This window comes from Branchiostoma floridae, chromosome 9 (genome assembly GCF_000003815.2).
Source record: "Branchiostoma floridae strain S238N-H82 chromosome 9, Bfl_VNyyK, whole genome shotgun sequence".
In the NCBI taxonomy this organism is placed as follows: domain Eukaryota; kingdom Metazoa; phylum Chordata; class Leptocardii; order Amphioxiformes; family Branchiostomatidae; genus Branchiostoma; species Branchiostoma floridae.
The window spans coordinates 20548799-20563777 of NC_049987.1; the positions used below are offsets into that span (position 1 = coordinate 20548799).

At 41.8% G+C, this 14979-nt stretch overlaps 2 protein-coding genes across 2 annotated transcripts; one reads left to right on the top strand and one right to left on the bottom strand.

Moving 5' to 3' along the window:
* Positions 1 to 3214: 3214 nt before the first annotated feature.
* Positions 3215 to 4519, bottom strand: LOC118422272. The gene has a single exon (XM_035829791.1). The coding sequence runs from the start codon at positions 4517 to 4519 to the stop codon at positions 3215 to 3217; it is 1305 nt and encodes a 434-aa protein (XP_035685684.1).
* A 1754-nt stretch (positions 4520 to 6273) lies between these two features.
* LOC118422558 (alpha-2,8-sialyltransferase 8B-like) lies at positions 6274 to 9050 on the top strand. The gene is made up of 3 exons (XM_035830187.1): positions 6274 to 6726; positions 6950 to 7492; positions 8166 to 9050. The coding sequence occupies exons 1-3, from the start codon at positions 6356 to 6358 to the stop codon at positions 8431 to 8433; spliced, it is 1182 nt and encodes a 393-aa protein (XP_035686080.1). The 5' UTR covers positions 6274 to 6355; the 3' UTR covers positions 8434 to 9050.
* Positions 9051 to 14979: the final 5929 nt, after the last annotated feature.

The window sequence follows — 14979 nt, forward strand, 5'->3', positions numbered from 1 at the left end:
TCTAGTGATACAATGCGGGTGAAACTTGCATGTAGCATGAGCTCTGGAAAAAAACGTAATGGCATGATGCATAACTCAATCAAAAGTCCGGACTGTGACTGGAATTTTGCTTACCCGCCTCTTACCTACCCACTAACAGGAGTCTGGAAAATATCATTACAAACACAAATATCCATCCTCAGCTCTTCCAGTCATGCTGTGCACAACAAACAGACCTACAAACTTTAATTGTTACTTTACTTTATCCGTCCGCTTGTACCGCTGGGGGGACCCACAAACAGCACTCGAAACATGACCTAGGCGAATGCAACAACAACAAAAGCATTCCTCATTAACTCAGACTTTCTGGCAGAAAAGCCATGGCCGAGAAATGCAAACAAATTTAAGGTACGTCACGTGCACCTCTCGACAACTACTCGACTACGACAACTTTGTGCACTGAACTGGAGGCGGAAATTCTACACGGAAACGGACACACCAGAGGTGAGTTTTTTTTGTCATTTTTGCTTTAACTTAAAGCACATGTCAAATATCATTGCTTGATGCGTATGCCAAACATCGTTGACAAGCCGTTCAGATAGTTGTCTTTTCTTCGTAATTGTGTAACCATCACTAAATCGTGAAATCTTTGGGCAAAGTTCAAAAGCAAATGTTACCTGTAACCTGACTCTACATTTGCTTGGTTTGCAGTACCGCAGCAGTTAAACGTGAACAAAAGTTCTCGGTCTCACTCAGACACAACCGAGGGCACAACTACTCAAATTTCTGGGCATATTTACGAAGGATGAAGCCTTTTATAAACATGAATATCCAGAAAAGCACAAACTATGCACATGTGCGCATAACTTGGGAGTCAACGGCGGCCATTTTTGAAACTCGATGATCATTAGGTGTGTGTACATCGAAAAAAACCCTGATAAGGAAGAAGATAGACCAGTCCAAAATACTTCAATATGGATTGACTACACAGAACATAATCAAGTTTAGCTCTCCCTACCAAAGTGCATGTGTCCAGAAAATTAGGACAAAGTTAGATGAACTGCTGAAACAAAAATTACAATGTAACGTTAGTTAACGTTACGTACGTGACTGTTTTCGTAATGTTATCTATTGGTACGATCTAAATTTAGCTAGTTTTAACGTTTCTGAGTAGTTTCTGAGTTGTACCGGTGTGACAGCGATCTCGCCCCCCCCCCGAGGGGCGAGATCACTAGTGTTTTCGCCCCCCTTTAGCGTTTTCACCCCCCCCCCCTTACCCACTAGTTTTTTCGTCCCCCTTAAGAACATTGCGTCTCGGAGGGTTCTCAAGAGCAACTGGCTACTACATATTAGGCTCGCTACCTGGTACTATACTGCACCTGGGGAGTAACGTATATGGTGTGTTACCTGGCACCTATATGGCACCTTTTTACCTGAAGATGTTATACCTCGAAAGTCGATACTATATGGTTCGATGCAAACAAGCCATTGAAATGAAAAAGACACTTTTTTTGAGGAAAAAGACACAGCTATCGCGAACGTATAAATCAACACCATCTACGGTACGAAATAAGTCAGCTGCATGTTTTTAATTTGTCACAGTATTTTCTATCTTGTGCAGGAAACATTTCCAAAGCACTAACAAAAACACAAGTGAATAATAGTTTCTCATTATAAACACTAACTACGCGCAAGTTCATATACCTGTTGCGAAATGCTACAAAAACACTGGTAAAGTACCAGTCTTAAGAAACACGGGTAAAACACCTGATAGAGTTTCTAAATACTAGAAAAACAGTCATATTGGAGGTGAAGATACCCATAGGCTAGGTGCATATAACAAAATGTGCGATATTCTAATGAATACCTTATCTACATAACTAAGAAAGACATTTCATACTTTTTTGTGGTCAATTCATGGTAGAGGCTTCATATTGGAGATATGTACATGTACGTTGCTTGAGGACAGGTGAATACAATGAAATACATCTTATGTCGAGACTCAAGTATATGCAATAATGGGAATACAAGGGACCCAACCCTCCTTGTCCGAAACAACTTCAACTGTCTTAGTTATCAACATGTAATTACGTTAATATAATACTATGTATGGAGTTATGTATCAGACTTGTGTACTTATATCATTCTGAAACTGCATTTTGTGATTTATACCAATCTACTTCTAAAATGTTATGTAAACCCGTTTTTTGGGGGGGGGGGCGAAATCGCTAAAGGGGGGCGAGATAGGGGGGCGAGATCACTAGCCGGGGAGGGCGAGATCGCTAGCGATGTCGTCCCGGGGGGCCAGATCGCTAGTGATTTCGCCCCCGGGGGGCGAGATCACGGGGGGGGGGGGCGAGATCACGGGGGGGGGGCGAGATCGCTGTCACACCGGCATCCAAGTACGTACTGTAAAGTACGTACGGACTTCATTTAACTGAAGGGCACGACACAAGTCAACTGTAAATTCTCAGTTACCGCTACGTACAGTAATCTACGTACTCTAATGATAAATTTGTCCGTACACATACTACTGTTGTACGGTCTGCCGGTAATTTGGCCTCGGTCACTTGGCCACAAGTACTATTAATGTTGTGTAACGCTATTCTTCCGGGCAGGAACGCAGAACTTTAATATACCAGACTCCGGGTCGCTGGAAACCCGTAGACGTCGCAGGCTGTTCCCAAGCCGGCTATAGTCCTCTGGTCGGCTTACTCCTCTATTTGTTCTATTTGAAATTTCTACTGGTTTCCAGCGACCCGGAGTCTGGTAGACACTAACTTATAATGAATGAATGAATGACAGACCTTTATTGTACATTCATGCCTCGACGGGCTAGGTACAGGTCACTGATAACAGACATAACAGACATATGCAGAAAGATCATAACAGACATATGCAGAAAGATCAAGATACAACCCTCAAGCACCCGACCTTTTTTTGCGACTAAAATGACCGAGTGGGGTCCAAACGGACCCCAAAATGTTTTGTTCATAACATCTCAGTCCCAATTCCTATCGGTGATCATTTTGCATACATGGCTTCGTAATAGAGAATACAGGTAGACTAACCTGCTAAACTGTATGTGCTTCTCAGCACTCTGCTGGGGCACCAATGCCGGATCCTCAGTCAGTCTCCGCCCTTCCTCAACGTTTCGTCCCCTTTGCTACTGATACGTTTCCGGGCGGCGGGACAGCAGGGGGGACGTCTCCCACCTGCTTCCGGCACTGGTGCCTCACTTCTGGACGGCTTTCTTCCAACACTTGTCCTTCCTTTTAATCCACAGGAAAAAGCTGCTTCTTTCTGCCTCTTCAGTCACCTGCCTGACAAACTGAGACTGTAACTTCCCCTGTATCTGTAGATCCCTACACAAGCGTAGGAGGGATGTTCCTGCAAACCCTCTGGTTCCGACCTCGACTGGGTAGACTCTGCTTCTCCACCCTTGTTGTTTACATTGATCAGCTAACTCTTCGTATTTTAGTTTCTTCCTCTCGTAGGCCTCTTGAATATTCTCTTCCCATGGAACGGTGAGTTCTATAATCAGCACAGACTTCTGGTCCTCTGACCACAGAACCAAATCGGGTCTCAACTGTGTGACACAAATTGTACTTGGAAAACGGAGTTGTCTATCAAGATCTACTGCCATTTCCCATTTCCCTCTACTCAGTGGGCCGCCGCCAGTGTTGATGTTGTTGCTGTCTGCTGATTTGGGCTTCTGGCCCTCCCTTACAAACTGGATTGGTTGTGTTCGTGCAGTAGCACCTTTGGCTTTCTTCCTCACCTCCTCCAGCATCACTGCAATTAGCCTGAGCACCTTGTTATGCCTCCATGTGTAACGACCCTGTTGTAAGGCAATTTTGCAGTTAGATAGAATGTGTTTCAGGTCAGCTTGGGCTTGGCCGCACAGTTGACAAGACTCCTCATTCTTATACCAACGTGTGAGGTTGTAGGGGCTGGGGAGGACATCATACACTGAGCGGAGGAGGAAACTCAACCTAGCATTCTGCATGCTCCACAGATCGCTCCACGTGAGCCTCCTCTCCACTGCGCCTTCCCAGTTGAGCCAGGCTCCCTGTTGGCTCTGGCCGACTGCTGTTACTCTCCGCCTCTCCTCCTCCATCCTCTTAACCTCTTGGATAACCAACTGTCTCCTTTCCCTGGGGTTCGCACTTTTCCACCTTTGGTCTCTCTTGCCCCAGCCAAAACCTGCTCGCCCCACTTGGACTGATCCCACCAGGTCTTTGTGTTGTTGTCTACTGATGGCTTGACTTATGGAGGTACTTGCACTCCATTTCTTTCCGGTGCTAAGGCCTTGGTTTGCTGCTCTCACTGAAGGGTCCTGAGAGCCCTCCAATTCCAACACCAGTCGGACCTTTTCTAACTTGAAATCTTCTGCAATTGACGAGAAAGGAAGGTTGAGCTTGTTCTTGCCATACAGAGCGACAGATGAGAGACATCTCGGCACACCTAACCACCGTCGGAAGTAGGCGTTGGCCTTTCTGTCGATCTGGTCAACTGTTGACACAGAAATGTTGTACATCTTGAGTGGCCACTTAAGCCTTGGAAACAGCGTCAATGTAAGAGGAATATTTTGACATGTTAAGGTGCTGCTAATTCCACCTCATTATCATAATTTATGCAAAAGATCAGAAGGACCATGTTTTGCTCTAAACCCATTCTGACCAGAGAGGGGAATTTTGAGGCCCTCAGCAAGCTTTATGTCGCATAACTCATGAACGGCTGGTGCTAAAACTACGAAACTTAGTAATATATCACAAAATATTGTTAGCAAAATATTTTTGTCAATAAAGTAAATTTATCATTATTTAGGGTTGCCATGGCAACGGAATTCTGACAGGCATATTTTTAAAAAAAATTTCCAATTTCGATTTAAACAAGGTTTTTTTGGTAAACCATGCTTGTTTTCTTAAAACAATAAAATTCTATGAAGTTTCATGCTATTTTCATGATTCAAAATTTATAATTTATGCTAATTTCATGACGTCATTAGTCAAAATCCAAGATGGCCGCCCTTATAAACTAAATGACGTCATAATTTCGTCATATTATATGATGATGACACAGAAGTTTTTATTGTGATTTAGTGTTACATGTTTATTATCCTCTGAAAGTTTGGTGGTGATAGGATAAGTAGTTACGGAGTTAGACTCAAACGTTTGTTTCAAAACCTGCACTTTTTGGCTGGGGTCCGTTTGGACCCCAGACGTACTGATCACGGAATTTCTTTATAGCTTCCACAGTATTGTACCGATCTTCATAAAAACTTAGGAGAATGTATAGAAGATATTGGCTGACAAAGTCACGGAAGGATTTTTTCGTCAGATAAAAAATGTTCAAATGGTACATAAAAATTTACGCCTGGGGTCCAAATGGACCCCACTCGGGTGTTTAACTAATTGAAGCTAACAGGATAATAATGTTGCGGCGTTCTACGCGCCAAAGTCTGGAAGGCACAGCCTTTTAGATATTTAGTACCGCCAATATTACCGTACCGTTGAATCTTTGGGCCTTTCAATGAAATATTAAGGCTAATCATAGTAAAGTTTCCATCGAAGTGCTCACATGACGTTTTCGATAGAGTCCAAGAGTCATCACCGTAGCCGGTACATTTATAGGATCGAATCAACACATGTTTTGAAAACCGTTGACTTCAGTATTGGATCTTTCCACGCCCTTTGACCGTGCACCAAGCTCCAGCGTCAGAAACACCACGTACTTGCCCAATTCGCAATTTCAAATCGTGGACAGTATTAATCAACATAGTCAGCTTATATCTCCTACTTTATCCTGTTGTAGGACCTGGGGGTATTCTCCAAATAGATGTGTCGGTCTTTGGAGATAGATAATGTGTCAATGAATACATAATCAGCCGAATTTTGTGGAATTCACCTTGGGATGAATTTCGCGATGTGTGTTTTGTAAAACAATATGACACTCACTAAACCCATGCAGACCCTACTCGGTACCCATGCATTCCCTACACACATAGACACTTTGTTTATCGTGCATATTTTCGGAATAAATGAGGATCGCTAAGCACACCGAGAAGGCAAATCGCTCATAAGATAGCAAAGAACACATAACAAAACGAGATTTCTTAGCGATCCTGAAATTAGTTTTGTAACCTTACCTGAAGGTTTTGCATTGTATTCAGCCATAATATTAATTCAATAAGAGGGTACTTGGGGAGTTTAATAGAAGATTGAGGCACGTGGAGCAACTGGGTACTTTATCGTATAATGTGAAGTAGTATGCATTTATTACTTCCTATAATTAATATCTATCGGAAAATAGCACTCCCGTGTGGAGTGGAATGCCCCTTTAAGCGTAGCTGGCTCCAGAATTTTAGCGTACAATGAAGCCTAGATTGAAAATCCATACTATATCTCATTATATGCATGTACTTAGCCCGACAAGGCATGAATTGGCTATTATAATTATCAAGATGCAAGGACCATACATGATATTGAACGTTTTTTCCCATTTCCTCTCAGAGTGCTGCTCAGTCATGGTCACGAAAAGACAGTCTGTCCTGTGCCTGGCGTTTGTTGTCACGACCGTGCTACTGGTGGTGATGGACAAATGGACAGGCATGTTCAAGCTTGCCGTGTTCATGTGGGGCCCATGCGCTGTTCATCCTACAATCCGGTTAGCACTCGAGTCTCAGAACCGAGCCACGGGCACGGTGCACGGCCACTTCAACATGGAACGAATTCATCTAATCCAGTAAGTTATTACACAACTTTATAGAGAACTTTATTGACACGACAAAGGTAAAGGGAGTCACCCGAAGATTTTCCGTAATACATTGTATTTCGAACTCTAAAGGACCTCATTGGATGAGCCTGTTATAAAACCAGAATGGCATTACTTTTTTACTCCCACCCCTAACACTACAGTATGTGTTTGATAGATGAATATTTGCAGACCTGTACATGTTTCCACACAGAAACATCACACGAGAGTATTTCGACCCAAAAAAGAACATCATTGATTTCGATGACATCGACGTCTTTTTGGAGAAGTGCAACCCGGCAACATTCACACGTCTCAACTCTGCAGGGGTGCCCTGTGACGTCACGCACACACACGTCAATCATTATCGGACATGCGCAGTGGTAGGGAACGGAGGGATACTGCTGAACAGCGGCTGTGGTGCGGAGATAGACGCTCACGACTTCGTCATTCGGAACAACCTCCCGCCAACTGCCCCGTACGCCAACGATGTTGGGAAGAAGACCGACCTCACAACGATAAACTATGCAAAAGTGTGCGAGATCTTCACCAACTTAGGATCAGAAAACGAGACTGCGAGAAGAGCTATCCTTACCCGACTGAGTGAGTCGCCAGGGATGATATTTAGTTATTCCCTTTCTGCAGTGGGTAGATGGTCCGAATACAGTAAACTCAAGGCCATAGATCGAGTCATCAGAGACAACAAAATCCCCGTTACACTAGCGTTCTCGCACCAGTCTGCAATGGAAAACAAACGGTAAGTCCTTGAAAAAAATATTGTATGGGGTTTTCTCACTTAACTGAAGCTGCGGCACTTTGGCGACCTCTGTTTCGTTTTGTTTGTTTGAACTTTGTTTATTCATTAAAGTTCAAATCGACCTGCAGCCGCTTTTCATCGAGGTCATGAGGGACGAGGGTCAGACAACGTATCTAACAGTGGTACAGTTTAAAGTCCTATTACATTGTTTAATGAGTCTTATAAGTCTATGCCCACATAAATGATTTGAAAGAGCGTTTAACGAATTTCATCTATACAAAACGGATATGTTTATACCAAGGAGGTTATCTGAATATAACCTCCTTGTTTATACTTATTCTTACTTTGCGCATCTTTTATTTTCATGAATAATTTTTTGTCATTGAGGACTAATGTGAGCTTTGTCTTGAGGTATCACCCAGTGCCATCATTTGTCGATTAATAGTGAATGAAATCCTTTTTTTACTTGAGCAGCTTCGTAGAATCAAATTTTGAAGGATATAAAGTTGTAAAAAAATTCGTTGGACATCGCCGGAAGAAAAATGGAAAATTACCTGTTAACAAACACCCTCCTCCCACGAGTTTTTTTCTGGGTGAACTTGAAATGCAAGAGCCTCGTATGTCATTTCCGATACAATAGCTGACTGTTCGATGGTACATTCTCTTTTTCCAGTTTGTACTGCAAACTTGCCGGAAAACGTTGGAAACTCCCGTCCACGGGCCTGAACACCTTCGCCCTGGCCTCGACTTTCTGTGACAGGATCTCCATGTACGGGTACTACCCCCTGACAACATACAACAACAGGAACGTCTCTTACCACTACTATGACCAAGGATATTATGGTCCCTGGCACAAGATGGAGGAAGAGTTCGCCATGTTGCAGGGTTTCCATAACCTTGGAGTAATCAGACACGTTATAGGCGAGTGTAATTCTGACTGAAGAGCGTCTAGAGGGCAATTATTTGTTCAATGTTATATTACACTAGTTTCCTAGTGACAGAAAGCACAGTTCTATCATAAATTCAAACTTTCTGCGAAACTTTTGTGTGTTTTAAAACTTTCTACAAAACTGTTGTGTGCCATATTTTCTCTAAGCCGGTAGTATAGGTGTGAACATGAGCCTGGCTGTGTAAATTTGTCTAAAAGTGCAAAATGTGGCACAACATATTCCAAACAAGCGTGAAACATGCAAAGGAACAGATTTTGAGATATGGTCATCTTAACTTCTGCCCTGGAGAACGCTGGCGGCATTTTGTGGTTTAAATACCTGATATAATCGAGTCCATTCCAAGTCACCACAAGGGGTTTTTGACAATACTAGAAAGAATTTTGAATTGTTTTCAATGAAAGAATATCAAAGCCACAATTGTTATAATTGTTTCACAAAAGATTGAATAAGATAGTTGAATATGAGACTTTGAATCTATATGAATTTTTTTGAATACTTAACCGTACAAAATGTCTTTAAAGTTTTGTTGCATCAATATTCAAACATCTACGTGATTATTTCATATATCATATATATTTACAAATAAATGCATTTGTCTGTGAAATCAACTTTGGCATTTTACGACATTAGTACTTGTATGCCTTGTACAATATTTTTTTATCTTGACGCATATGATAGAAATTCGTAGTTTCTTTCTTGAGTTACCTTCCTTTAATTGATTTCACACAAATACCACTGCAGTTCCACAGAAAGCTGATAGGGGTCTCAAACTTACATCAGATATTATCGTAAGCTATCTACCAAGAAAAAAATCAAGACTATAACGTTAGCATGTAAACGTTTTTAAAAAAATTTCTGCAGTAGTGCTAAGTTCATACGCCATAGGGGACCAAAGTCGACATTTACAAACAGTTGGAGAGCAGTTATATTCATCTCTATTATCTATTTCTTATTATTCAGTTCCTAAGATAATTAACAAAAGTAACTAAATTATACATCACTGACAGAAAAATACAAGCACATTTTTTGTTTGTTTACAAGATGCACAATGTCTTACCGCAATTGCAATATCAAAGTCACAGGATTTCTACCAGCAAATTTATTACATCTCTATATATATGCCCTTAGAGTGAGACTCGGACGAATAAGAATTTTGCTCTCAAAGCCCGTATCTATGTACAGTCAAACCTGCCCGAGCGACCACCTCTTCTCAGCGACCACCTGGCCATTTCGACCGCTTTTTCTCGGTCCCGATTTATTTTCCCATTGACGTAAGCATTAAGCGACCTTTTCTCAACGACCACCTGGCCAACGCGACCGCGACCGGCCCAAATTGAGACCCATAACGACCACATCATTTTCAAGATTGAGGTTTTCATCGATTTTTTATGATAACTAGCGCGATTTTGTGCCGAAATCGGGCAGTTTGTGTCGGATTTTGGGGTTAAATTTACAGTTTACAGTGTGCGTGTTGTATTTGACAGTAAAGACCTCGCTTCTTTGCGTGCGTGCAGTGTGCTTGCTATTTGCCACTAAACACAACGGAAACCATTTACACTTTGCATCGGGCATGTTTTGAGTCGATACTCTTCTCAGCGACCACCTGTCCAAATCGACCGCTTTTTTACGGTCCCCCGGGTGGTCGTCTTGGGAGGGTTTGACTGTATTTTGCTTCCATTCTGGGACAAGGCGGCCACTCTTGTTCGAGAAAGGCCGCAAAATACACGGAAAAAAGGTTAAAGTGAGAACAAGAGACTTATATTTGCAATATTACAAGAAGTAAAAAATAAACTAAGGTAACTTGCTCAGAGTAGAATGATTGCACTTCATAATGATATACACAAAATATTTGAAATGTAACAAAGGTCAGGTACACATTATATTGGTCAGAAAATATCATTTTACGGAAATAAAACTAATTACTGACAGCTATATTCATACATTTATAGAACACGATGTGGAACCATGACTAGTAATTATTAGATATACGCGAGACTTTCGCTCTAAAAGCCTGTATTCAAGTCTTTTGCCTCTATTTTGGGACAAGGTGGCCACTCTTGTACCACAATACAGGCGAAATACACGAATTAGAAGGCTTAGTGAGAACAAAAGACTTCAGTCAGTATCTTGAAAAGAACGAACGCAAAACAAACATTTTATTGCCAGACACCTCGTTACGGATGGTACAATCAATACATTTACAACAAGCGTTCGCAGAACTCAACCTTCGTGAAATGGGTGATGGTGCGGTGGTGGAGGGTTTATATGTAGACGTGTCATTGGCTAGCTTTAGTTCTGTGTCGTCCACAGAGCGTCACTTGTAAGTGGAAGTGAGAAGGCGAGGTGTTGAGAGGATGTTGTTGGTTTTAAATATGAAACTGTGAGGTGCATGTCAGGATGAGCGTTTTCTACGTCAGGCCGACATTATTGGAGACTTTTGTATGTCATTAAGAATCTAAAAGGCAAGTTACTTGGAATCTTGGCAGTAGGTGGTCAATGTTATCTGTGAAATGCATTGAGAAGTTGTAGAATATAATGCGAAGACAAAGGGTTTGTGGTTTTTACTATGGAATGGAATGTATGTGTACGTTATGGCCTGCTACAAACTGTGTAAAATGAAACCGTGTCTCTACGATTTACGGGAGATGAAGAAGGCCTGCTTACGCTTTTTGGGAGAAAGCATGGAGACCGTCACATAGGAAGGTGCGCCGAAAAAAGTGATATAGGCAGTAGCTGTATTTTAAAAGTATTCTATCATCCATCCTTTCTTGTTTGTGCACATGACACAAACTGTCCTGTCCATTCATTTCCATGGACAAAGCAAATACCTTTCATTGTCTTTTGAAGATAAAGACTTATATTGACTGGGCTAAAATCGACTGTTGCATCAAAATATCAATAAAATAACACATAAAACAATAACGTTGACCACATCAACGCCGTCATTGGTGAGATCCACATAAATGATCTTCACATCCCCAGCGAACACCTCCAAAATGTGATGGCTGGTGTCGTCACGGAATGCTCCTCCTCAGGTACATAAAAGTATAACTTCCATTTTGGGCTTGCGACTTGGAACTCATGGAACTTTTCAGATGACCCCTTTTCTCTTACCCAATCGTTTTAGTAACCTATCAGTACAAATGGCATGAATCTGCTAACTAGCACCTGCGACCTACCCTAGATTAAATTGCAGAGAAATCAAGACATCAAAGTATAACTATCCATCTGGGCTTGCGACTTGTGACTCATGGAACTTTCGACATGACCCCGTGCGTGTCTCTCACCTAATCGTTCTCGCGACATGTCGGTACAAATGACGTGATTGTGTTAATTACCACTTGTGTCCTTGTTGTGACCTATATACTCTACATTACATCGCTTGGAAAACAAGACATAAAAGTATAACTTCCATTTTGGGCTTGCGACTTGGAAATCATTGAAATTCTGACATGACCCCGTGTCTCTTGCCCAAACGTTCTCGCCACATATCAGTACAAATGGCCGTGCCGTGGCGGGAACGTTTTATCCGCCCGCACGGGGCTTGTCAGTCAATAGGACTATACGCCTCGCGACACCTTTTCTGTCCGGGATAACATAAAACATGCATAATTTCTTCCTTGGAAGAGAGACTAAATGCTTATCCCGACAAGAAATTTGTCCAATTTCAGCAGGTAGGATAACAAATCCACCGCCGGAAGCAAATGTATCAATGGTTGCAACAATGATGATGTCGTAACATTCTTTGTTTCACAATGCAGTCCACTACATTGTGTATCCCATATGTCTAATGTAAACTCCCTATAAACAATCTCATCAATGACTGCAAGTTACTGTGAAAAACAAACCCTGCTTTGTTCATCAGTGTATTGTACCGGTAGTAACTGTTACATGTGCAACCCTTTTAAAACGTGTAATACACGCCCCTGTATACAATATCATCATTGCCCTTAGTCTACAGATTATCAAATCTTATGGGGAACATGCACACCCCATCATGTATAATGTACTGTCCCTATAAACCATTTTCTCTATTGCGCAACTATGACCTTTGGGATCACTTCCTGTTGGGACGGGGTAAGCATGAAGCCCATCGGCATGACGTAATATCACCTAAATATAGCACGATTGCGTAATACCCACGATTGCGTAATACCTACGATTGCGTAAAACCCATTTTCCACCTACAAACATCCCCTGCAAAACCGTCAAAAGCCACTAAACGAAAAAATGCCTCGTACGTTTCTTCTCCTTCTCAAGAACTACCCACAGACCAAATATCAGATCAATATGTCATGCCGTTCATGAGATTTTCTGTCCACAGACACGCACCATACAACGATTTGCACACATACCTATTGCATTCTGCTAATTACCTCCTAATTTGCATAATAATCATACAATTATGTACATCACTACCTAAGCTATCTGCATACCTACAGTCATTCCGATCCATCGACCCCTGCTTCCATAATTCCTTCTCAAAACCTAACACAAGAATGACTTTCACCGCCCCAGCAAAACCCCTAAGTGGCCAAAACTTACACACCTTACTATTCATTTACACAGCTACTTACCACTTAAAAATCATCACCCAAACATGTCCCGAAAAAAAAATATCAAAACCGGAAGTTCTGCTGCAGTACAATAACACTCCGCTAGAGCGCCCTGTCGTAACGCAATTCCTACCATTCCTTCGTCATGTCTAACCCTACCCACATACCAAATATCAAAACAATCCATTTATGCCTTCCCCAGTTATCAGGCTGACAAACGTCCCTCTCACAAAAAAACAGCACCAAAACAAACCCTTCGTTTCACGAAGGGAAAAACCTGCTACAAATATCAACAGTGCTACTGCACAGAATCCCAACGTTAACATCTAGCAAAAACAGAAGTGGCGAGAATCCCAAAAAGTGCAGGACAACTCAAACACCCCACTTAATCCCAACATGCAAGACCCCGATAGGAAAAATCAGAAGTATAACTATTCTACTGAATAAAATGTATTGCATTGGTGAAAACCCCACATATGTGAGGGGAATGTGGATACGTACTCCAAAATACTAGTAACTTATCCCAACATACAAAAGCAGACATTAGAGGGAAACCCTTAAAGATGTGACTATTCTGCTGTACAGAAATATAATTTTAATAAGCATAACACCGGTGAAAGGCCTTGCATGTGTGTGCTGGCAAAATTGCCAAGATACAATTATCACAAGTAGAATATATCACAATAAAGAGGAAGGCAATCACTTCAATCATGCAGTACATGTACATGTACAAACAGGTAACAGAATAACGTTTCAAAAAGACAATCTTTACCAAGGAAGATGAGAAAAGACTATGGCTAACACTCAGAAAAGCTTACCTAAATGTATGTACCAATATACAATGTACATGACATCTATATAGCTGCACAATTTGAATTATTCTATGCCTACCTCGTAGATGAAGTTCTTGTTAATCTCAATACAATGCAGACATTAAATTGTTTCATTTTTTCTCATCAGACTTCAGAAATGCTGCTGTTGGGATTATGATAGGAAATTAATGATTTGTAATGTTAGATTTTGAGCCTTTAAGAACTTAACATACAATACCCTCTGTCTATCTGCGACATCGTCAACAGGGAGAATCACAATTTCCTGGTTAGTGACAAGGCGTCGAGCACGTTTTGTTGACATCTTGAGCAATGTTACTGCTGGTAGATTAGAGCATTCTGAGAGCAGTGGCTACTTCTGCACATAGCGCTTCAGCCAGTTTCTGCGGTATACAGGCCCGATGTATGACTGATTCGGTTTCTGTGACTATGTCGATGGTCGGGATTGCATCCGGAGTTACTGGAAAGTTCAGTCCTTTAGAGAACAGGGACTTCTCTAATCATGTTAGTTCATAACAACTTAGGCTCTTCAATCACTTATATATCTTCCTTTCTGTCCCTGGGTCGTCGTCTTGGTCCGGGACCCAAGATGACGACACAGGGCAGCTTGTGTAATGGTCCAGGTTCCCGACCCATAGACCATCACACAAGGCAGAAAAGACGGCGGTAGAAGAACCTAAGCAGCCATAAACTAACAAAACCAGAAAAGTCCCTGTTTTCCAGAGGACTGAACCTCACAGTAACTCCGAAGACAACCCCGGCCATCAACACAATCACAAAAACCTTACCAGCCACACATCGGACCTGCATGCCACGGAAACCGACAAAAGCACTGCTTACAAAAGAAACCACCACTCACAAAACACCCCAACCCACCACCACCAACATCACTCAAGATGTCAACAAAACACACTCAAGCACCTTCCCACAGGCCAAGAGATTGCAAGTATCCCTGCCAACAATACCTCAGGCAAACACATGGAATCGCACGTTCAGTTAAAGATATAGAAATATGAAAATCACAAATCATTAACTTTCTATCATGCGCCAAAGACAAGTCAGTGCCAGCTTATGTCTGCAATATGTTTTCCGCTCTACATCTCAGTCCCGATGACACAAATTGCGCATTGACAAAGTTACAATACAAGATA